The sequence below is a fragment of the Dipodomys spectabilis genome, unplaced genomic scaffold (assembly GCF_019054845.1).
Source record: "Dipodomys spectabilis isolate Male_0828 unplaced genomic scaffold, ASM1905484v1 ptg000094l, whole genome shotgun sequence".
NCBI lineage: Eukaryota > Metazoa > Chordata > Mammalia > Rodentia > Heteromyidae > Dipodomys > Dipodomys spectabilis.
In genome coordinates, this window is record NW_024870771.1 from 4,677,967 (window position 1) to 4,700,179 (window position 22,213).

Here is a 22,213-nt window from a genome sequence, read left to right on the forward strand (position 1 = left end):
ACAGCTCCATGAGAAGCTCCATAGTGGCACCCCCGAGGCACCTTGCTGGGAAACACAGAACATTGTACTCTCCCAGCAAAGAATTCTTCCAGATGGATGCTGAGGCTCAACAGAGCCACGGCCTTGCCCAGCAGGGAGAAAACAGCCAGGCAGCCAGGCAGGCTGAGCTCCCGTTCATCTATCCACTCCTGTTCTGATAGCTGCTGGACCTGGAAGAAGGTGCAGCCTCTCTGGGCCTCATTCCTTCTAAAAGGGACACCAGAGTGGGGCCGGGGTGCTGAGGTGAAACACAAAGCCTCAATGTAAGCAGAGAGCGTAAGGCCAGACAGGCAGTGTGCTGCAGAAAGGGAGCTGCTGAGTTCCAGAAACTCCAGGAGCCTTCCAGAATCCCTGGCAGCCACCAGAGCAGGAAGGGCTGGAGCAGGAAGGGCTGTGCTCTCTGTAAGAGGGCAGCAGGTCAAAGACATGGAAATTCCATGTCCTCCTTCGCACATTCCGCCCAACAGCCAAGAGCACAAAGTCTGCCCAGCTATCTGCCAGGAAACCCCAGTTCCCCCCCCCCCACACACACACCCAGGCACAGCACAGCTCACAGCTGAGAGCCCAGAGCATCCCAGAAAACCTGCAGTATCCTCCCCTCTCGCTCCATTTCCAGTGTCCTCCCACCAGCTCTCTTCATCTGAACAGCCAGCACAAGCCAAATGGTTGCCAGATGCACATGAGTGACAGTGTATACAGCCCTCAGGGGTGGGATGAGCGGGAATCTCTTTGCCAGGTCCCTGGAGGGGAGATTACTCCAAAGACATTGAAGCAGAGAGGGTATGGGCTGCTGAGGGATTTAGATCCTGCCTCCCTCTGTCTCCCTAGCTCCCAACATTTCACACAGACAAGGCCATTCCACACCTCCCAGCACTCCAGCCTACCCCCTATACCCACAAGACCAAAAGCAAGTGACAGGGCCTAGGAAAAGGTAGGCTAGCTATCAGAGATTAGCCATCAGAGGCCTAGCCATGCCATGGTGAGCCAGTCTTTCAGCCAGGCAAAACAGGCTACAATCCTGGCTTAGGATCCCCTCCTTGAGATGGCACTTGGAACCAAGTGTTTTCTGAACCTCAGCTTTCTTCTCTGTGAAATGGGCCACCAACAGCTACCTCAGAAGACTGTGAAAGAGTCAAACAAGGTAAGCACAGCCTGCATACAAGAGCTGGCTTTCCTTCTGTCTACATGGGTGCCAGGCAAGATTCCAGGTGCAGGAACAGAGGAGACATCTCTGCAGCATGGCAGTGGGGGTCAGTAGGAGCTTCCGCATACAGCAGCTCCTGCCCCCCACTGTCCAGTGCTCCCCAAACTCACCCTGGGGCACTCAACAGTCAGGATCACACAGCAAACAGCAATTGACAGAAGGCTAGCCCCACTAGAAAATGAACATTCCGGGCTGAGAATGTGGCTTAGTGGTAGAGTGTTTGCCTAGCATGCATGAAGTCCTGAGTTCGATTCCTCAGCACCACATAAACAGAAAAAGCTGGAAGTGACGCTGTGATAGAATGCTAGCATTAAGCCAAAGAAGCTCGGGGACAGTGCCCAGGCCCAGAGTTCAGTCCCCAGGACTGGCGAAAGAAGGAAAGAAGGAAGGAAGAGAAAACAAATATTCAGTCTTAGACTTATGACACATTTACACTATCAGAAACATATGCCAAGGAGACCTGCTGAAATGACAGCTTTTTTGAAGCCTTAACCAGACCTCTTTGTTCTAGCAGCTCAGTTTCCTTTTATCAAGTATATTTTGTTTGTTTGCCAGTCCTGGGGCTTGAACTCTGGCCCTGGGTGCTGTCCCTGAGCTCCCTTTGCTCAAAGCTAGTGCTCTACTACTTGAGCCACAGCACCACTTTCAGCTTTTTCTGTGATCAATTGGAGGCAAGAGTCTCACAGACTTTCCTTCCCCGGGCTGGCTTAGAACCATGATCCTCAAATCTCAGGCTCCTGAGTAGCTAGGATCACAGGCTTGTAATCAGGCTTGTAATCAAGCTTGTAATGATTCAGCTTGTAACCCTAGCTACTCAGGAGGCTGATTTGCTGTTCAAAGCCAACCCAAGCAGAAAAGTCCATGAGACTCTCACCTCTAATTAATCAGCAAAAAGCTGGAAGTAGAGGTGTGGCTCAAGTGGTAGAGCACCAATGTTGAGCAAAAGAGCCAAATGAGAGCTCAAGAGTTTAAGCCCTAATACCAGCACACACACACACACACACACACACACACACACACACACACACACACACACACATTTTAAAGTGTCACATTGACATTAGACAACTGTCAAATGGTATGAACTAGAAGTTCAAGGAAAAATGAAGCTGAGTGGTGTACATGGTGCCTTCCCAAGACCTGATCTTCATGACTGGGTCCATGTGTTTCACACTTTGGCCATGTTGTGTTACATCTACACTGGTACTTCTGGACCATATGTGCCCTGGCCACCCTCATATCTAGTACCATGGTTCAAACCACAGTTACCCACAGAGGAACAGCCAGGGCCCACCAGTGAAGATGACCAACCAGGCTGACCTCTGATGAGCTAGCCCACCTCCTGAGCCTCTGCTTCCTTGCTCAAGGCATAGACTCTCCCGGACCCACAGGAATGACCTACCACTCAGTAGGTGCTCATTCAGATGGCTGAGACTGCATTTCCCAGTGCCCATTCCATTCCTTCCCTCTGCTTCTGCTCTCAGCTGAAGACATCTTTGAGGAATACGTCCTACCATGTCTCCTGCCAAGGCCTTTCTGGAACATGCCACATAGAATAGGCTATATCTCCACTGGGTGGTATTAGCCATGACCTGCCCTTTCTCCCTCAGTCCTACAGCCCACCCACCCCCCACACCTGTGACTGGGGCTCCCTGGTTCTTCCCTGGGTGGCCAGCCCTTCTCTCAACTTTCCTCCACTTCCTCCTGAGCTTCCTTAGAAAGCACCTGTGACCCCACATGCTCTGCTCCCACTACTCTCTTTTCCCGGGGGAACCAAATGCATTGTATTTTTAAATTATGCTTAAATTATGTATTTTAAATTATTGTTATTATACAAAATGCTGAAACAAGGACACAGGATGACCCATTGCAACTATGATACCCACAAGACAGTATATTAGAAATGAACTTTACAACTTCAAGGAGGGGGAGGGGAAAAAAGTGATCATGGGAGAACAGGGAGGGGGAACAACGCCTGACAAGAAATGCACTCATTGCCTTACTCAAGTAACTCTAACCCCGCTGTACAGCACCTTCACAATAAAATTTTAAAAATAGATGATATATAGAGGGGTTACAGACACATAAGTCAGATAACGAGTGCATTTCTTTTTGGACAATGTCACCCCTTCCCTCTCTCCCAGTTTTTCCCTCCCATTCCCACCCATATGTTGTATAGTTCATTTCAACAGCGTGTCTAGTGAGTACCATTGCTGTCGTTCACCCCTTGTCCCTCCATTTCTGTGCCCTTTTCCCTCCCAAAGACAGATAAATGAACAAACAAGACAAAAGGAAATGAAAACAAAAACAGCAACAAAGGGGGAAAAACCTCATTTTCATTTCCTGGAGTTCATTTCAATAAATAATCTTTTGTATGATCAGATGCACATAGGCATTGTGTCTTTCTGTTCCTCTCCTAAGTGTATCCTCCTTTGGTCTCACTGTGTTGGAATGCCTAGAGACCTGTATAATTTATTATGTCCCTGTATCTTAGATCTAGCTTCTGCACATGAGAGAAAACATGTGCCATTTGTCTCTCTGAGCTTGGCTTACCTCACTTAACATGATTTGTTCTAGGTCCCATCCACTTCCCTGCAAGTGACATAATGTTCTTTCTAATGGCTGGGTAAAATTCCATTGTGTATTAGTACTGCATTGTTTGGATCCACTCATCTAGTGTAGGGCATCTGGGCTGTTTCCACAACCCTCCAGCTTTTTGCTGGATATTTCCACCCAGGTGCCCGTAGCTCATCCAGGAGCCGGTGCCTCCCTCCCTCGCTGCTCCCATCGAGGTACCGTGGATACCTTCTGCATCTCAGGCCAACCACCTCTGAGACCCCTGGAGGAACACCCAGAACCCCACGCTCCCCACCTCCCAGCCCTGAAGGAGGCTGCCTACACAGACCCTTCTCCCAGAATGCGACGGCCCACGCTTTAAAGTCAGTCCACCTGCATCCAAATAGCAATTGCCATTTTTCAGTTGAGTGTTGATGTCTTGGAGCGTTAGCCCAGCTCGCTCCTTTGTAAAGCGGCGGGAACGAGAGCAAGGATGCGGGTGGCCTAGGACACCTGGTCTTGGTGCCTGCCGAGGGTCGGGGGCACCGGCCTCCGATGGGAGCAAAGCAGCTCCGTCAAGGGGCATCGCGGCCTCCTGGCCAGCGAGGCCCTGCCCGGCCCTGTGCGGCCAGGCCAGCCGCTGTCCACGGCGCGGATTCCGGCCATTGTCCCTGGCGACCCCGCCCCGGGACCCAGCCGCCACCTACCCGGACCAGGCTGGCGGCGGCGGGCTCGGCCGGCGCTGGCGCCTCCGGTACAGCCCCGACGCGGCCAGGGCGCCCAGCCGGGCCGCCATGGGCCTGGCGGGCGCAGGCTGCTGGGCCGACGAAAGGGACGGTCAGGGAGCGCGGCCCTTTGCGACGAGGCCCAGGGCCACGGGGCGCGCCCCACCCCCCCGCGCGCGGGACAGGGGCTCAGGAGCCCAAAGGGCAGCGGGTCAGCTCCGAATAGAAAGGATATTGTTCGGCCGGCCGGCGGGGGACGCTTGCTGGGCCGGTCGGGCGGGAAGGGGGCTGGGCTGGGAAGCCCAGGGCGCCGAGGCGGGAGGTGCGCGGGGCGCGAGGTGCGGGGCAGGCTGAGAGAGCGCCACCCTCTGCAGCACCAGGACACCGGAGCCCCGGGACTTGCCGTGCACGTGGGCAGCACGAGCCTGGGCCAAGCTGGGAATCCTGGAAACAGTCAAAGAAGCTGACAAGGGCCGGGCACCGGTGGCTCACCCTGTAATCCTAGCTACTCAGAAGGCTGAGATCTGAGGATCACTATTTGAAGCCAGCGGGGGCAAAGAGCTTTGTGAGGCCGAGTGCAGGTAGCTCATGCCCGTAATCCTAGCTAGTCAGGAGGCTGAGATCTGAGGATCACGGTTCAAAGCCAGCCCAGGCAGGAAAGCCCGTGAGACTTTCTCTCCAATAAACTACCAGAAACCCGGAAGTGGCACTATGGCTCAAGTAGTAGAGCGATAGCCTTGAGCTGAAGAGCTGAGGGACAGTGCCCAGCCCAGAGTTCAGGCCCCAAAGAAGAAGAAGTTTGTGAGACTCTTATCTCCAATTAGCCAGCAAAAAAAAGCCATAAATGGTAGAGCACCAGCCTTGAGCAAAGAAGCTTAGGAACAACATCCAAGCCCTGAGTTCAAATCCCAGGACAGCACAAAAATAAAGAAGACAAAGAAGGAAGGGGGGGGGGGGGGGGAGATGAGGAAAGCTGAGGAGAGAGCTGTTGTGTGACCACATTCATCTCACCCCCTCCCAGACAGCTTTAGGCCATAACCATCACCTTAGGACACAAAGACCAAGCAGCTTCTGTTCCCTGGGATCTGCTCACAAAAAGCCAAGTGTCCCAAACGAAGTCCACACTGTCAACACTTAGAGAAGAGGCCGTGCTCAGTTTGCAAGGGAGAACCGAGAGTTTTTACCTGTAGAAAATTCCAGAGCGACTTGCCTTCCAAGTGCAAGTACCCAAGGTCAGCATTGGAGCTGTGGCTACTACAGTCAGTCATTATAGTCCGAAGAAAACTGGAGATTCTGAGCACGCATAGAAATCTTTACCTCTGGTTCCTTTTCCCTGAAAAACTTACCAGTAAGGTCAGAAAGCACAAAAAGCAATTTCCAAAGAAAGAGGCATGGACCCACACAGCCAATGGCTCTAGACTAGAGCAAGAGGGAAGTGTGGCGGGCCACCCATGGGTCACCCACTGTCATCAGGGACAGGCCATGTCCACAGAGCAAGGAAATCCAGCCAATCCAGACAGGGCAGTATTCATTAACACACTGTATTGGTCAGAATCTAATTTGTAAATGCAGTTCAATTACAAAGTTACTCAAACACTGATCGATTCAACAAATATTTTCTGAAGGTATTCCCAGGGACTAAAGGGCATACAGAGGCAGAGCCTGAAAAAGCCAAAAAGTACATGCATCCATTCACTCTGATGTGGATAGTTGAGGCCTGATACAAGCTCAGGCAGCTTCAAGTCAGTGCCCGGGGCTTGTGCCCCTCTTTCCACCCCTAGTTTGCCCACCCTTCCCCCATGCAAAACTCCTCAACACTAGAACCTAGAATTCTCAAGTAAGCCACCATTTTCATTACAGAGGGACCCTTAGGGTCTCTGGGGCCACATATAGACCTTGCATAGAGAAAGCTATACAGTGTGGATCTGGAATGTCAGGTATTAATGGCTTTGGACCCAGTACAAGTCACTGTTAGGAGGTGATGGGAACTCTGAGAGGTGAACCCTAATGGGAGGGACAAGTGGGTCTTCCTCTTTTACTTTCTGCATGCAGGCCTGGCACACAGTGGATCAACTGACCCAAAACTGCAGCATCAAACACTCACATACGTGAACGTCTGAAACCAGAAGGCAAAAGAAATGTTTTCTCTTTTCAAGTTGATTATCTTGAAAGCTTCTTACAGTAGCAAAGATCTAACACCAAATCTATGGCCACAAATATTTTGTATAGTGTAATATGTAGGTGAAGTTTAAGTACAAGGTTACTAAGTACTAATCTATTTGACAAATATTTACTGTAAAAGAAACTGAAGAAGGGCCCGGGCTCCCCTGTACCCCGAGTCTGACTAAGCCAATCCCTGCACAGTCGCTGCATAGACTCGCCACTCATTCTGTTGCCAGATCTGCAGCAGGAGCTGAATGGGTCCACATGGGACTCCCCAGCCGTCACTTGGGCTCTACAGGATGCAGCTACATCATCAGCCGAAAATGACAGAGCAAGGACCTCTAGAAGTGTAACCCTCCATAAAAGTGGTGGAAAACACTTGCAAACACAATTTGATTCTGTATGTCCAGAACCCAGAAAATTAACCAAAGGTTCGTAGTAATCCTGGAAACATTTGGTCATTTCTGTTTTCCTGACAGGTAAATCTTGATAAGAAGAGTGAGTTTTGTGGCCTAACTTGTCTTAGGCTCTATTTCCTAACTCCATGGCTGCTTTAAAATATAACAGCTGTATGCCCTGTAAGCAGGGAACAGAAACAAACATTACAACCAGTTGGATGTCAACAAAATAACAACAACAAAAAAAAAAAAACTACCCAAAACTAACACCAGAAGAAACAGAAAATCTAAAGAGATTAGTAACAAGTAAAAACCTGAACTATTAATTTAACAATGTCCCACAAAGAAAAGCCAATGACTTTAATATCAAAAATCTATTGTTTTAAAACTGTGTGATGTAATTCTGTTTGGTTTTTATCTTTTAAAACTTTCTCTTGCCTCAACCTCTTAGAATATGCCCAGTTTACTATGGCTCTTCCCAAGTAAATATCATTATTCTGCTCGATATAGTGGCTCACACCTATAATAAGAGAATTTCAGTACACTCCATCTACAACAAAAAAAAAACAACCTGAAGACCCTACTTGAATAGTAACTAAAGTGAAAAGGAATAGAGGCCTGGGTCAAGTGGTAGGTTGCCTGCCAAGCAAGTGAGAAGACCTTAGTTCAAACCCTAGTACTGACCCAAAAAAAAAAGTATATATGAATGTATGTGTATTATCCTTTGGTGAATCTCTCTCATTAGATTGATACAAATATACAAAGAATTCTTACAATTCAACAAAAAAAAATCCAATTTAAATGCTCATCAAAGGATTTAAATGGACATTTCTCAAAAAAAAATACAAATAGCCAAAACACACATATTTCATAAGGCAAATGAAAATCAAAACCATAATGTGACACCAGTTCACACTGACTAAACTAGATGACAAGTGATAATATAGATGCTAACCAACATGCATTTCTGATATAGAAATTATACACACAGACACACAGACACTCTCAAAATTGTACAAATACATGGAAAACAGCTTGACAATTTCTCAGTTAAACATAATTACCATATGACCCAGAAATTTCAGTCCTAGGTATACTATTGAGAAATGAGATCTGAGTATTGATGGCTCATACCTTTTATCCTAGCTATTCAGGAAACTAAAATCTAAGGATCATCACTCAAAGCAGTCCAGGCAGACAAATCTATGAGACTTTTATCTCCAATTAACCAGAAAAAAAGCCTGAACTGGAGATGTGGCTCAAGTGGTAGAACATCAGCTGTATACAAAAAAGCCAAACAAGAGCAAGAGGCTCTGTGTGTTAAGCTCTGTATCAATACAGACAGAAAGACTGACAGAATTATGCAAAAAAGAAAATGAGAAAAATGTTTGCATAAAAACTTGGTAAGAATATTTGTAGCAGCATTGTCCATTGAAAACAACAAGTAGAAACAACTCAAATATCACCATAAACAAATGGGTAAACAAAAGAAGATACATCCATACAATGGAAATATTATTTTGTGAAATAAAAGGTATGAAGTATTGATTCATACTACATTATTAAACCTTGAAAGGCTAAATGAAAGGAGCCATGCATAATGTATGGCTCCATTCATAAAAAATACTCAGAAGCCATGTATTAATAGCTCACACCTGTAATCCTAGCTATTCAGGAGGCTGAGATCTGAGAATTGTGGTTTGAAGCTACACCAGTCAGGAAAGTTCATGAGACTTATCATCAATAAACTATCCAAAACAAGCCAGAAGTGGAGTTGTGGTCAAAGTGTCAAAGTGGTAGAGAACTATCGCTGAGCAAAAGAAGCTCAGGGACAGTGTCCAGGCATTGAGTTCAAGCCCTGGGACTGGAAAGGAAAAAAGAAAAAAGATGTACCTATAATCTGAATGTGCTCCACAAAGATTCATGTGTTAGAAACACAATCCCCAAATTCATACTTGATAGTATTGGAGCTGGAACTTTCAGGAACCCATGAAGTCATGAAGGTAGGGTTCCCATCATGGCATTAGAGTTGTTATAAAAAAGAAGGAGAGAGCAAGCTGAGGGCATGCCTCAAGAGGTAGAGCAAGCACAGAGTCCTGTGCTCAATTTCCAGTATTTCCAAAAGCAAATGAAGAAGAAAGGCCAAAACTACAGACACTTGCTTGATCTCACCACACCAGATGTACCTGGTACGGTGCCCAGATGCATTTGGTACAGTAGTACCAGATGCACCATGTATTGTGACCTTCCACTCTCCAGAACCATGGGCCACATCCACCTCTGTTCTTTATAAGTGACCAGTATAAGAGGTGAGATCAAAGAAAAGAAAGGTTGCTAGGGAGGCATGCAAACACCTAACCATTTTGTACTGACTCCCAAGAATTAGTGTTAACTTTTCAGACTTTTTAAACATCAAGTTGAACTAAGCAGCAGTGGAAGTATTCACACCACAGAGCTGACATAAACCAAAAGCCACACCCTCCTTTGTGCAGGAATGGCTTGTCAGGGCCAACTAGAGAACAGTGAGTACGGTGAGGGGCTGTGGATATGGATCACCTGGTTCTGTATTGGGTTTGAGGGTCATCTCTGTGACATCCCCACAAAGCATGTCATTTGTCACCCACTTCACACTTTGCTTAAGCCCCTTACTGTGTCAGAGTCCATGTGCTGTCCCAAGGACTCTGGCTTCACCTGTAGCGCATCACAGCTGACTCTAGCCACCAAGGCTTCACCCGGAGGAGAATGGTCAAGGCTAGAAGACGTGAGTGGAGGGATCGAGCAGCCCACACTGCACTGTGCCAAGCTTGGACCTCAGTGTACACACTGTCATATATGGTGACCTCTGGGTATGATAGTCCTATGGTAGAGGATGCCATTTTCAGCAGGCCACACCCCTGAGCTCACGCTCTTTGAGCTCTATTTGGAGAAGAGCTTCATTTGGCTGCATCCCTGGCAGGTAGTCCTCGGTCTCTACTTTGGAGACTGGTAATGACTAGTTTTGACAGCTCCCCCTATCCATGCCCGGCTCTTCAGATATCTCATGCCCCTGTCCAGTGCACCCTCTCCTCCAACACTGTACCTCTGACCACCTCTTCCCACACTCCACCCCTTGCTTCCTGCCCCACAGCCAGCTGGGTCCCACAGCCAGTGGTCAAGTCTCGAACAGAGGGCCTCTGGCAGAGGCCCTGCTTCTGCCTCCCCTGCTCTACCAACTCAGACACACAAAAAGGGCCTCTGCTTGCTGGCCTTCTATCCATCTTCCCCATCCCCTCACAGCCCTTTCTCTGCACAGCACCCATGGGTACTAGTTGCAAAGGACAGTTTCTTCAAATGCCTCTCCAGGCCATTTTGGTGAATTCCCCCAGTCCCTCCACCTGCACTTGCCATGGGGGCAAGGAGAAGCCTGAAGGTGTGTGAGGAGAAAAGATGTTTCCAACCATCTGCCTGGATCTATGTAGCACAAGGGCATAGACATGAGGAAGTGCCCAGTGTCTTGTGGACAGTGGAGGAGTATCACAGCCTAGGAAATGAAAGGTCTTGTGTATCCCACAAATGGACAAGTGCCTGTCCCTCAGAGCTGATGGGCCTGGAGCCCTGGGTGTGGAGGGGGGGGGGGAGAAGTCAACACTGGCATCCGATCTGCCCCTGTGACAGGCAGGAAGCAGACCTCACAGGTCGACTGAGGCTCAGGGACTGTCTAAAGCTGCAGGGAAATGCTGAGAGAACAGAAGAAAGCCACCACAGCGTCCCTACAGAGGATCTCACGCTGTTTTCTTTCCCCCTTTTATGATTCTGTGATCTCCTGGGTTTCTGGGATTTTCCTCCTCGGGAGCTGAGCAGCATTACTTTGACAAGAATGACATCTGTCATCCTTGTGTGGTTTGATGACCAGCACGTCTCCTTGGCCCCAGCTCCCATCGCTCCTGCCTGGCCTTCTCCTAGACTGGTGGGGTGAGCAGAAAGGTCACCCTCCCTCTTTGCTGAGGACGCAGTTGAGATGCCTTCATTAGGACAGTTCTAGAAGTGACTGCTCACAGTCCCACCACAACCCTCTCTGTAGCTTTCTTGTCCTCAAACCCTAGGCGAAAGGAACCTGACAGCTGGCAGGGAGCCTTGTGTGGAGTGTGAGAGTAGACAGGACACCCTCCCCTGACAGGTCTGGTCCATCTCTCCACGGAGACAGGTTCTGGCCAAGCTGGGAGATAGAAGAAGAAAGGGCCACAGCTTCAGAGGAGATGGAGGCGGTGGCCATGTGGACGGGGAACTGCTCTGTGCCTCTGTGGGCTTGAGGCCACCGGCCTGCACTCCAGAACCGTCCCCAGCTCCAGGGCCTTTTCCCAGCAAGGACTGCAGGCTCCAGGCTCTTGTCTTCCGCCCTGGAGCCCAACTCAAGGCCTAGTGAAAAACAAACTCGCCAGAGTGACTAAAAGGGGCCTTGGTCCCCAGAGAGCTGTGAGTCACATGCTCGAGCCCAGCAAGGTTCCCGAAAGCGCGCTGACAGACAGACACATGACCAGCCCCCCAGGTTACCCCTGTGAACCGGTGCCAGGTGCCCGGAGCCCCTGTCAGGCCCGCGTCCCGCCCCTCCCTGGCCCCAGACCTCCTTTCCTCTCTGCGTCCTGTTTGCCCTCAGCTCACACAGGAGGAGGAGGAGAGCACAGAGGGTCGGGGAGGGTGGCGCGGGCCCATGGCCAGGTGTCAGTGCTGGGTCGCTTGACTGGCGTGGGCCTTGGGCACGTGCCTGTCACGCAGGGAGTCTGGAGGGGTGCGCGGGGCTCCACCTGTTGCTGACGCCGGCGGGGAACCTCCCCGCGCCCCGCGTCCCCCGCGCCAACGCGGACCCCACGCGCGCCCCGCCCCGCCCGGAGGCCGCGCAGCCAGCGCCGGGCCGAGCAGGGGTCCCGGCGTCCGCCCCGCGCCCCGCGCCCCGCGCCCCGCGTGGAGCTGTTACCTTCCCGTCATGGTGGCGCGAGCCCGGGCGCAGGCTCCTCCGCGCTCAGCCCGTCGCCGCCGCCTGGGCTGCCACCCAGAAAAGGCGAGGGCGGCTCCGCCCGCCGCGGGCTGCGGGGCGGAAGGGGCCCCGCGTGGGGTGTCGGTGGAGAGGGGGCGCTGGGGACGGAGGAGGTGACCACCGCTGCCCCGTCAGCGCCCGCCCTGGGGACACCGGCGAGCCCAGGGGCGGGCGCGGGTCGCGTCCTCACCCTCCCGGATTCCGGGCATAGTTTTCCTTTTAAAGGGAATGAACTTGTAATACACAGGAGCCGGGGCCTCCGCCCCGCCGCCCCGCGCCGACTGGCACGCCATCGGGGTCGGGGTCGCGGCAGGTGACACGAAGACCACCTCCCCGGGTCCCGCTGCACCCCCGCAGGACAGGGCACTGCTTCTAGCTCCGGAGGGACACCTCTGAGTATCGCCGCTGCGCCTCCGACCCGGGGCCCTGGGTCGGAGCAGTTCCGCCCCGCGGGAGGCCGACGTGTAGCCTCCTCGGAGAGAGCCGCTTTCTGCGCACTGTGAAGGCGCGTCAGTGTGTGGCCAGCCCCTACCGCAGCAATGACCTGACCCAATGGAGAGGCAGGGCCTCCTGTACGGACAACACTGGGACTACTGGCGATAAGAGGCATTTAAGGCCTTCTACTGATTCAAGACCGTTTGGGGAATCTATTCTGAATTAAAATACATTAATAATTAACAAAACACCCTCATCTGCCTTAAAGCACCCCACCCTCCCGCTGAGCAGCGGAGCATGCGCCTCACTGGCAGCACTTGTGTGTCCCTGTGTGAGGTCAGGGCTGGCAGCCTGATATGGAATTCATATCACCTTTACTCTTGGCAACCCATGAACACTATCTAGAAATGACTGAGCACAGCAGCAACCCACAAATAAACTGTCAGTGGGATTCAGAACACTGGGGTAACCGTTAGTAGTAAATATGCAGTCCATCTGCAGATATATGCTGGGGAAAGGCACCTGTCCCCCAGTAGCTGATATCTTGAAATGCATGCCATTTTCAGTTGTTTCTTTTGGCAAGTGCCTTGGCCAATTCTGTTGAACTATAATTTGATGGTTCGTTAAACACAGAATATGGGAGATTTCTCCATTCACTCAAGTGTATAGGGAGAAACTCATTCCATGATTGCCAGCCAAGAACAGACCTGAGGAGGTTGTCCAACAGAAACCCATTACTGGGTGGCCTCAGAAATCAAATATTGAGAGCTAGGAGCCAAAGAGGATGAGGACTGGAAGGCAGACCACCAGAGGTCCCTGCTGCCCCCTCCAGGACCCCATTCCTGCCCAGAAGCCTCCCTTCCTTTGATTTCAGGGCACACATGGACCTGGCCGTGGTCAAATTGCTATTGACTCACTCAGCCAGCACACTCCATCCTGGAGCTGCGGCAGCCTTGGAGCCGGGTGGCAGCTGCAAATGCAGTCTCCAACATGCCACCGAGCAGCCACCCACAATGCACCAGGGGGCTGGACTTGCTGCAAAGAGTGGTAGTTTCCCAGCAGAGAGGTGGTCATCCATTCATTCACCAACTCATTCAGCTGCTCACTCAGCAGTCCTTATGTCACATGGGATTGAGAGGAAAGGCAGACGCAGGAAGATGTGGACCAGACTCCCAAGGAGTCAGAAAGAGGGCACTGTGTCTGGAAAACAGGTAAGAGTGAGCAGGGAAACAAGACAAGACCTATAATGACCAGGACCATACCCACTTGGATTCCACTGCAGGGTGGAAGAGGTCTAAGAAAGACAGTCATAGCACTCAGGCATGTGGTCCATTAATATATATATATATATAAAAAAAAAAAAAACTTGTCCGTGGTAGAAAACCATCAGAACAGCGGCCACTCGAGGTGGGGTGAGGGACAGGAATTGACTGGGGAGGTGCATTCAGAGAATTTCCTGTGATGTTTATGTCTTAAAGGGGCATGGATCACAAAAATGTGGACATGTTTATCTAAACTCATGAAATGTATGATTAAGATGTGGCTATTTCTTCCTTAAAAGAAAGAAAGCAAAATAATTTTAAGCTCTGGTCAATGGTGTGCACAGTGGTGAGTTTAGGTGGAATGGTACTGGTGTTCACAGCTCTCTTTGAAATGCACGAAATGAAATTCCGTGAAGGATGTAGTCACCAAACTCAAGAGCCAGCCTGTGAAAGGGGAGGAAGCTTGACCAGTTATACAGCCAACAAGGAACTAATAACCATATTATACAGAGAGCTTACAGAACTAAATCACTAAAGAATCAATGACCCAATTAACAAATCAGCTACAGAGCTAAACAGAAGAAATGTCCAGCATCAGTGGCCATAAAGGAAAAGCAAACCAAAGCAACATTGAGATTCCATCTCACCCCAGTCAGAATGGCCATCTTCAAGTGGGTCTGGGAATGTGGCTTAGTGGTATAGTGCTTGCCTAGCATGCATGAAACCCTGGGTTTGAGTCCTCAGTACACAGAAAAAGCCAGAAGTGGTGCTATGGCTCAAGTGATAGAGCATGGCTCAGTGATAGATATGGCTCAGTGACAGTGTCCAGGCCCAAGTTCAAGCCCCAGGACTGGCAAAAAAAAAAAAAATAGGAACAACAAGAAGACTGACAGACAAGATTCATGGTATACATGAATAGCCATGTTAAATTGTAAGCTTTTTATGTAACTATTTGAAATAATAAATGTAAAAAAGAATATGAACACAGCAAATGCTGCTGAGGCTGTGGAGAAATGAACTCTAATACACTGTTGGAGGAAATATAAGCTAGTGCAACCACTATGGAGTTAGTATGGAGATTCGTCAAAAAATTGAAAATAGATCCTTATGATTCAGCAATTCTACTCTTAGGCATTTATCTGAAAGACTGCCAGTCTTTATAAGTAAAGGCACCTGCACACCATTTCAGCACTATTCACAAAAGCCAAGTTATATAAACATCCCAGATACCAATAAAGAGAGAAATGAATATAAATGTCCCAGAAACCAATGAAAAAGAAATATATCTATATGCGAAAGTGTGATAGATATATATACATATGTATGTATGCATATCATATGTACAGATATTTGTATACATACAATGAAATTGTATCATCCATCAGGAAGAATGAAATTATGTCATTTTCAGAGAAATGAATGGATCTGACAAAATTATGTTAAGCGAAGTCAGGCTCAGAGATAAAGAGGATGTGTTTTCTCTCACATGTAGATTGTAGATCTAAAATATAAACATATATATAAGCATATACAGGGCCATATGCATATATATGCACTCAATCTAGCAAAACTACTATATATACAAGGGTGAGACCCCATGGTGAAATCCCTTTGAACAATTAATTAACAGTTTGACAAAATGAAAATCAAGATGCTGAAACATGTCCTGACTGTGGGTCTTGTTCATGAGAGGGGCAGACAAAAAGAAAGATGAATGGTGGGTGAATACAGTCATAATACCCAATATATCTACCTGAAATAGGAAAAGAGAAACTGGACAAGACTGGTGGGGGAAGTGTAAGTAAGAGAAGGAAAACAGAGGAAGAGATGACTCTGATTAAGATGCACACAGCTGGGCGCCAGTGGCTCACATCTGTAATCTTAGCTACTCAGGAGGCTGAAATCTGAGGATCGCGGTTCAAAGCCAGCTCGAGGAAAGAAAGTCCGTGAGACTCTAATCTCCAATAAGCCACTCAGAAAACAGGAAGTGGCTCAGGCGCTAGAGCGTTAGCCTTGAGCTGAAGAGCTGAGGGACAGCACCCAGGCCCAGAGATCAAGCCCCGTGACCGAAAAAAAAAAAAAACGGATGTATATACACACAAATGAACATGTAAATTGAAACACCATTGTAAAGCTATTTGAAGATAATAATAATAAAAATGTTAGGATCCATCCCTGCCATCCCAGGGGACTACACAGAGGCAGGCAGGCACAGGAGAAATATTATCATAAGGCTTAATAGAGGGGCCATATCTCCTCTAGGAGAAGGAGCAATATGACATCTGCCCCTATTCAGGTGGTTGCTCTGGGGCCAGTGGGTCAGGTACTCTGCGTGCACAGATAGGTATGGGTGGAGAATGGGAATGGCCAGCTATAATCTGGGAACTCTAAGGCAGTGAGGAGCCAGGTCTGGGTGGATCTGAGGACTGGAGATGGGAAGAATGTTAACAAAAAAATATATGTTAAAATGGGTAGATGAGTAGTAAAGACAGAGATGAAAATATTAATATAAAATTAATTGACTTTATTATTAAAAAGTAAATATCTATTATTAAAAATTAAATATTAATCAACTTAATATTAGTGAGAAACTCTGGGTGGTGTGTATCTGAGCACTCAACACTAATGAGTGCTTGCTTACTATATTTCATAGCAACATGTGAAGGAACAGAGTAGATGCAGGGGTGGCCTGACAAAGGTCAGCTATGCACATCAGGAAGAGCTAGGCGGAGCCTTGGGTCCTGGCCCCAGGAGTAGAAGATTGATAAGAAGGATCAGATGCAGGATCTATTTGTATCCCACAGAAATTCCTGAGGAGTTGGAGATGGAAGTATCCTGTGTGGGCGGAGTGGGTGTGGGGCGTGACAGGTGCAAGTCTGACAAGTGCAACTTGGGTGGGGTGGTGGTGGGAGCGTAGTGAGTACAAGGGTGGGTGGGTGGAGGTGACGTTGTATGTAGGCATTGCAGCAGGAAGCCTGCTGCACTTACCAGAGAGGACAGTGGGCAGCAGGGATGCAGGGCGGGCAGGGAGGGCATGAATCTGGAGCTCAGAGGAGAGGGCTGGTGTCTGACGTGGATGTGGAAGGTTTGGTGTGGGTGGCATTACAACCAGAGGCCTCCATGGGGTCCCTAGGATACTGAGCCAGCCAAGACCCTTCCAAGGGTCCTTGGGGAGGTGAGGTGGGTGTCTGGGGAAGCAGAATTGGGCTAAGCAGAGCAGGGGGTAAGGAGGGATGTGGGGATTGGGAGGAGTTACAGCAGCCAGGGAAAGGGTTCCAAGAAGAATTACTGTTCCCCTGCCCAGAGAACAGGTGAATTGGTGTTTGGCATCAGGGGCAGGCCCATGGGCCTCTGGGGCTGGAGGGAGGTAAGCATCCCCTAAGAGCCCAGGATGGATGCCCTACCTTAAACAACATCTCCTCCTCCTCCTCTTCCTCCTCCTCTTCTCCTCCTCCTCCTTTCCTCTTCCTCCTCCTCCTCCTCCATCCCACTACTACTGGCCTCCTCCTCCTCCTCCTCCTCCTCCTCCTCCTCCTCCTCCTCCTCCTCCTCCTCCTCCTCCTCCTCCTCCTCCTCCTCCTCCTCCTCCTCCTCTTCCTCCTCCTCCTCCTCCAACCCACTACTGGCCTAGGAGTCCCATAAGCTGAGTGGGGAGCCAGGGGGACAAGAGGGGCCAGACTCCTGTGTGCAGCAGTATGGAAGAGGTTTCTCAGTTTGCCTTGTAACCTTCACCTGATACCCAGAGCCAAAGTCCTGCCCCACAGGGCATGGGAATGGAGAATGAGTTGCTGCCCTTCTGAGATCTCAGGGTCTCCTGTCAGGGCCAAGTCTAGGGAGGAAAGCCAGGTGCCCTCCCCAGCTGCAGGAAGGTGTGGAGTCTGTTCAGAGACATCCCCATGAAGTCGCACTGACAGCTCTTCTCACTACACTGTCCTCTGTGAATCTGGCCCAGGTGTTTCTACTGGAGATCAAAGGGGTGAAACCCTAAGGTTGGCTGAGCATGAGTCCATAAGTTAGTCAGACAGCTACTCTGGGGCTAAGGTTCATTTAGGATTAGACTGTGCAAATGCAGGGAAGAGCAGGGAAGCTCAGATCTTTGGCCTTCCCAGCCACAACAGTTCCCTGGCCAGGCTCCTGGGATAAGACAAACAGGTACATTAATCTCTGATGGCAAGTAAGGACACCTTCTGTGTTGAAGTCCTTTGAAATTGGAATGTGCCTTCAGAACCAGTGTTAGACACACCACATAGCCAGCTTGGGGGGGGGGGGAGGGAGCTTTACTTCTCTCTGGACCACCAATCAAGTTGCTAGAATGGCAGCAACTAATCCTGTCAAAATACTGAACATAAACAAGACCAAAAACAAAATCACACAATCATTTGAACAGATGTAGAAATGGCCTTTGACAAAACTCAATATCCCTTTATTAAAAATGCTCTGAAGATGTTAAGAATAGAAAAGATGTGGGGCTGGGAAGGTGGCTCAGTGGTAGAGCGCTTGCCTTGCATGTATGAGGCCCTGGGTTCAATTCCTCAGCACCACATAAGCAAAAAGAAAAAGGCCAGAAGTGGCGCTATGGCTCAAGTGGTAGAGTGCTAGCCTTGAGCTGAAGAGCTGAGGGACAGTGCCCAGTCCCAGAGTTCAGGCCCCACGACCAGACCCCCCCCCCAAAAAAAAAAAAGAATAGAAAAGATGTGTCTGAACTTTAAAAAAAAAAAGCTATTTATGAGAAACCAATAGCCAATATTATATTAAACTGAGAAAACTGAAATCATTTCCACTGAAGTCAGCAATGAGACAAGGATGTCCACTCTCACCCTTCTTTTTTTTTTGTTTTTGTTTTTGTTTTTGTCAGTAGTGGGGCCTAAACTCTGGGCCTGGGCACTGTCCCTCAACTCTCAGCTCAAGGCTAGCACTCTACCACTTGAGCCACAGCACCACTTCTGGCCTTTTCTGCTTATGTGGTGCTGAAGAATCAAACCCAGGACCTCATGCATTCAAAGCAAGTACTCTACCACTGAGTCACCTTCCCAGTCCCTCTTATTCATTCTAATTCCCAACCAGAACAATAAGGCAGGAGACAGAAACCAAAGGAATTCAAATAGTGAAAGAAGAAATTAAATTATCTCTGTTTGCTGATAATATGATCCTGTACTTAACAGACTCCACCCAAAAGCATTAGAACTGATGAATATCTGTAGAAAGTAGCAGGATACAAACAATACTCAAAAATTGGTAGCTGTTCTATACATACAATGAACAGGCTCCAAAACAATTAGGAAAACAATTCCATTCACAATAGCCCCCCAAGCAATAAAATACTTAGGTATTAAGTTAACCAAGGAAGTAAAAGGCCCCCTACAATAAAACTACAAATACTGAAGAAAGAAATGAAGACATCAGAAAATGGAGAGACTTATGTTAATGGATTGGTAACATTAATATTGTGAAAATATACTGCCAAAACCACCTACAGACTCAATACAATACTTATCAAAAATCATTAACCAATAACTTTCCTCACAAAATTAAGGAAATACATTTAGAGGCTTAAAAGGCCTAGAATAGCAAAAGTAACTCTAAATGAAAGAACTCCTCTGGAGCTATCACAATACCAGACTTCAAATTATACTAGAGCCATAGTAACAAAGACAGTTTGGTACTGGCATAAAACCAGACCTGAAGAAGGCCAATGGAACTACAGAAGACCACAAAGAAAACCACGTATCTACAGTCAAGTAACTGTTGACACTTATCAAACTAAGATAGATAGATAGATAGATAGACAGACAGACAGACACATAGATAGATAGATAGACAGACACAGAACATGAACCTAACTAAGGGATTACTTGGGAGGTGATGAGGGCGTAGGAAGGAAAAATGGAAAATAGAAAGTAAAGAATTTTGAAATATCTGTTGAGAGGGGATGAGTGCTATCAAAATAGGTAGCATGCAACTGAGGAAGCTGAACACGGAAAACTGTTGGAATCATTTGGGGAAGAGCTTGTGATAAGCTTTGGATTCAATCTCCAGTTTAAAAAAAAAAAAAAAAGCGCCTCTCTGCGGCCAGCTGCACGTCGCTTCTTCTCATCACAAGGAGCAGCCAACGACCTTTGTGTCGGAGTTTGTCCGGCCTCTGTCCTAACTGCAGAGCGCCCTGCCCGGTTCCCTGCAGCGCACGCCGCCCAGGCCGGCTTCCCGCGGGAGGTCCAGCACTGACAGGTGCCCGTGGCGCGGACCGGGCAGCCTCTGCCGCTCTCCCAGCACGGTTGGTGCCCGACGCGGTCCCTTACCCGCGAGGCAGTAGTGCCTGGCATCAAGAACGGCTGAAGGGGATATGGCCCGGACCCACACCCATCACAGCTCCCCTACCTTGGTGACCTTGGTCTTCCCCTGCCAGCTGCCCGCCAGCCGCCGGGGACAGCAGCACAGCTGGCCTGGCACAGTGCGCACAGAACCGGGCGTTTGTGGGTCTGTCCGGTCCCTGCGCTGTCACCGAGCCCAATCCCCAGGCCTGGCCAGATGTCCAGAGCGTGAGGGCGGCCGGAGCACCTGAGGGTCAGGCAGGGACAGGGGAAGCCTGGGAAGGAAAGGCCACCTCCCTGGGGAGCCGAGCTACAGAACAACAGCAATGACAGCCACCCGTGAATTCACAGCCAGCAGGAAAGACCAGCTGCCGCATGGACATTTCCTGCAGCCCCCGGCCTCAGCAGCCCTCAGAAACCGGGTGTCCACCACCGAGATGGACAGAGCAGAAACCCACGATACCCAGGAATAGAAATCCTGCAGCAACCAGCCCAGGAGCCCAGGACATCCCTCTGCCAAACACTGTGTTCCCTGGAAGGTGGAAATTCTGAGAGATTACCTTGCTCAATAATGTAGTAATGTAATTTCTTAATTATTCATGTAATACTATAATTATGGCATTTAATAAAGTATTTTATAGTCTTCTCATAAAAAGCTTTGAGTGCATTAGAAGATGAAAGAGGAAGTTTAAAGATGAAAAATTACCTCACATTTCACCACTAAAGGCAAGTACCAACCAACCACCCAACACCCTGGCTTCAGTCCTTTCTATACTACCTTACTTTTTCCTAGATCCTGATCACTTTGTTTGCAATCTCATTGTTTCTTCAGGGCACTGGAAGTGGCTTGCCACCTTCTTTGTACCAGTCAGGTTGCCCTGACCTTGTGCCTTCTCAAGCACCATTAACACGGTACTGTCAAACACAGTGCCTTGTGCTCTTTGAAGACACACTCCACGTCATCAGTAATATGTACATAGTCTGTATAACCAGCTTTTACAGGTTGAAGTCTTGCAATTAAAATGTACACCAGGGCTAGCTGGATACACAGTAGGCACATAGCTATTGAGATGCAAGCTGACACCACATTGCCACTCTGTGTGTTATAAATGCACTCTCCACCAGAATGTAAACTTGCCAAGAACAGATTCCATCTCTTCTTTCACATTTGTTAAAGACATAATTGTTTTAAACATTCTTTGTTGTTGTTGTTTTTTAATTGTTATTGTAAAGGTGATGTACAGAGGGGTTACAGTTACCTAAGTCAGGTAGTGAATACATTTTGTTAAGTTTTAAACATTCTTGATAAATTTTATACACCTGTGACAAACTGCGTAAATGTACAGTGTATATCAGACCTGTTCCTCAGAGACTCAAATAGCATTTTACTCAACTCTCCTATGTCAGATCTAAATTTGTATAAATAAAAACCAGTTTAAATCTAAGGAATTTAAATTCTGGCAACCTGGAATGTATTCTTTTAAAAATGGCATCTGGGCTGGGCTCTGGTGGCTCACGCTTGTAATCCTAGCTACTCAGGAGAACTGAGATCTAAGGATCACAATTTAAAACCAGTGTTTCCCAACCAGGAAACACTGTGAGACTCTTATCTCCAATAAACTACTGAGACAAAGCTGGAAGTGGTGCTGTGGCTCAAATGGTAGAGCGCTAGCCTTGAGCAAAAGAAGCTCAAGGTCAGTACCCTAACCTAGAGTTCAAGCCCCAGGACTGGCAAAAAAAGAAAGTGGGGGGGGGGGGGATATAGCATTTTTCTGCCTGACATTTTGAGGTGTTTGTATCTTGTGGTTGGAACGTTCTTTTTAGTTGCAAGAGCCTATTCTCCTTATTGAAATAGTTTCATTACCAGCTCTTGAATAAACCTTTTAAATAAAGCCCCAAAAGAAGATAAATAAAACCACGATCTGTTTGGAAAGCCAATTAATGCCCAAATTCATTTTTCATATTCCAAACTCATACCTGTACACACCTTGAGATTTTTCTCAGGTTGTCTCTCGACTCCAAAAGCCAGTCACTTGGACCAGCTCTAATGTTCCACTAAATACACAAGTGCAAAGAGCTGAGAAGCTACAAGAAGGCAAGCGCCCCCAGTAG

At 48.5% G+C, this 22,213-nt stretch overlaps 1 protein-coding gene across 5 annotated transcripts in view; it reads right to left on the reverse strand.

Annotated features, from left to right (window-relative positions):
• Positions 1 to 20,191, reverse strand: part of Lims2 (LIM zinc finger domain containing 2) — a 36,609-nt gene extending 16,418 nt beyond the window's left edge. Inside the window, exon 1 of one of the 5 annotated variants that reach the window (XM_042685261.1) lies at positions 20,169 to 20,191. Coding sequence is in view for 1 of the 5 variants with exons in the window: in XM_042685259.1 (XP_042541193.1) it covers positions 12,037 to 12,047 (11 nt within the window). In the remaining 4 variants the exon portion in view is untranslated. Of the gene's footprint in view, positions 1 to 4,506; positions 4,530 to 5,870; positions 5,917 to 12,036; positions 12,096 to 12,486; positions 12,508 to 20,168 lie in introns of those variants that run through there. The other 4 variants (XM_042685264.1, XM_042685259.1, XM_042685260.1 and 1 more) reach the window with 4 other exon arrangements.
• Positions 20,192 to 22,213: the final 2,022 nt, after the last annotated feature.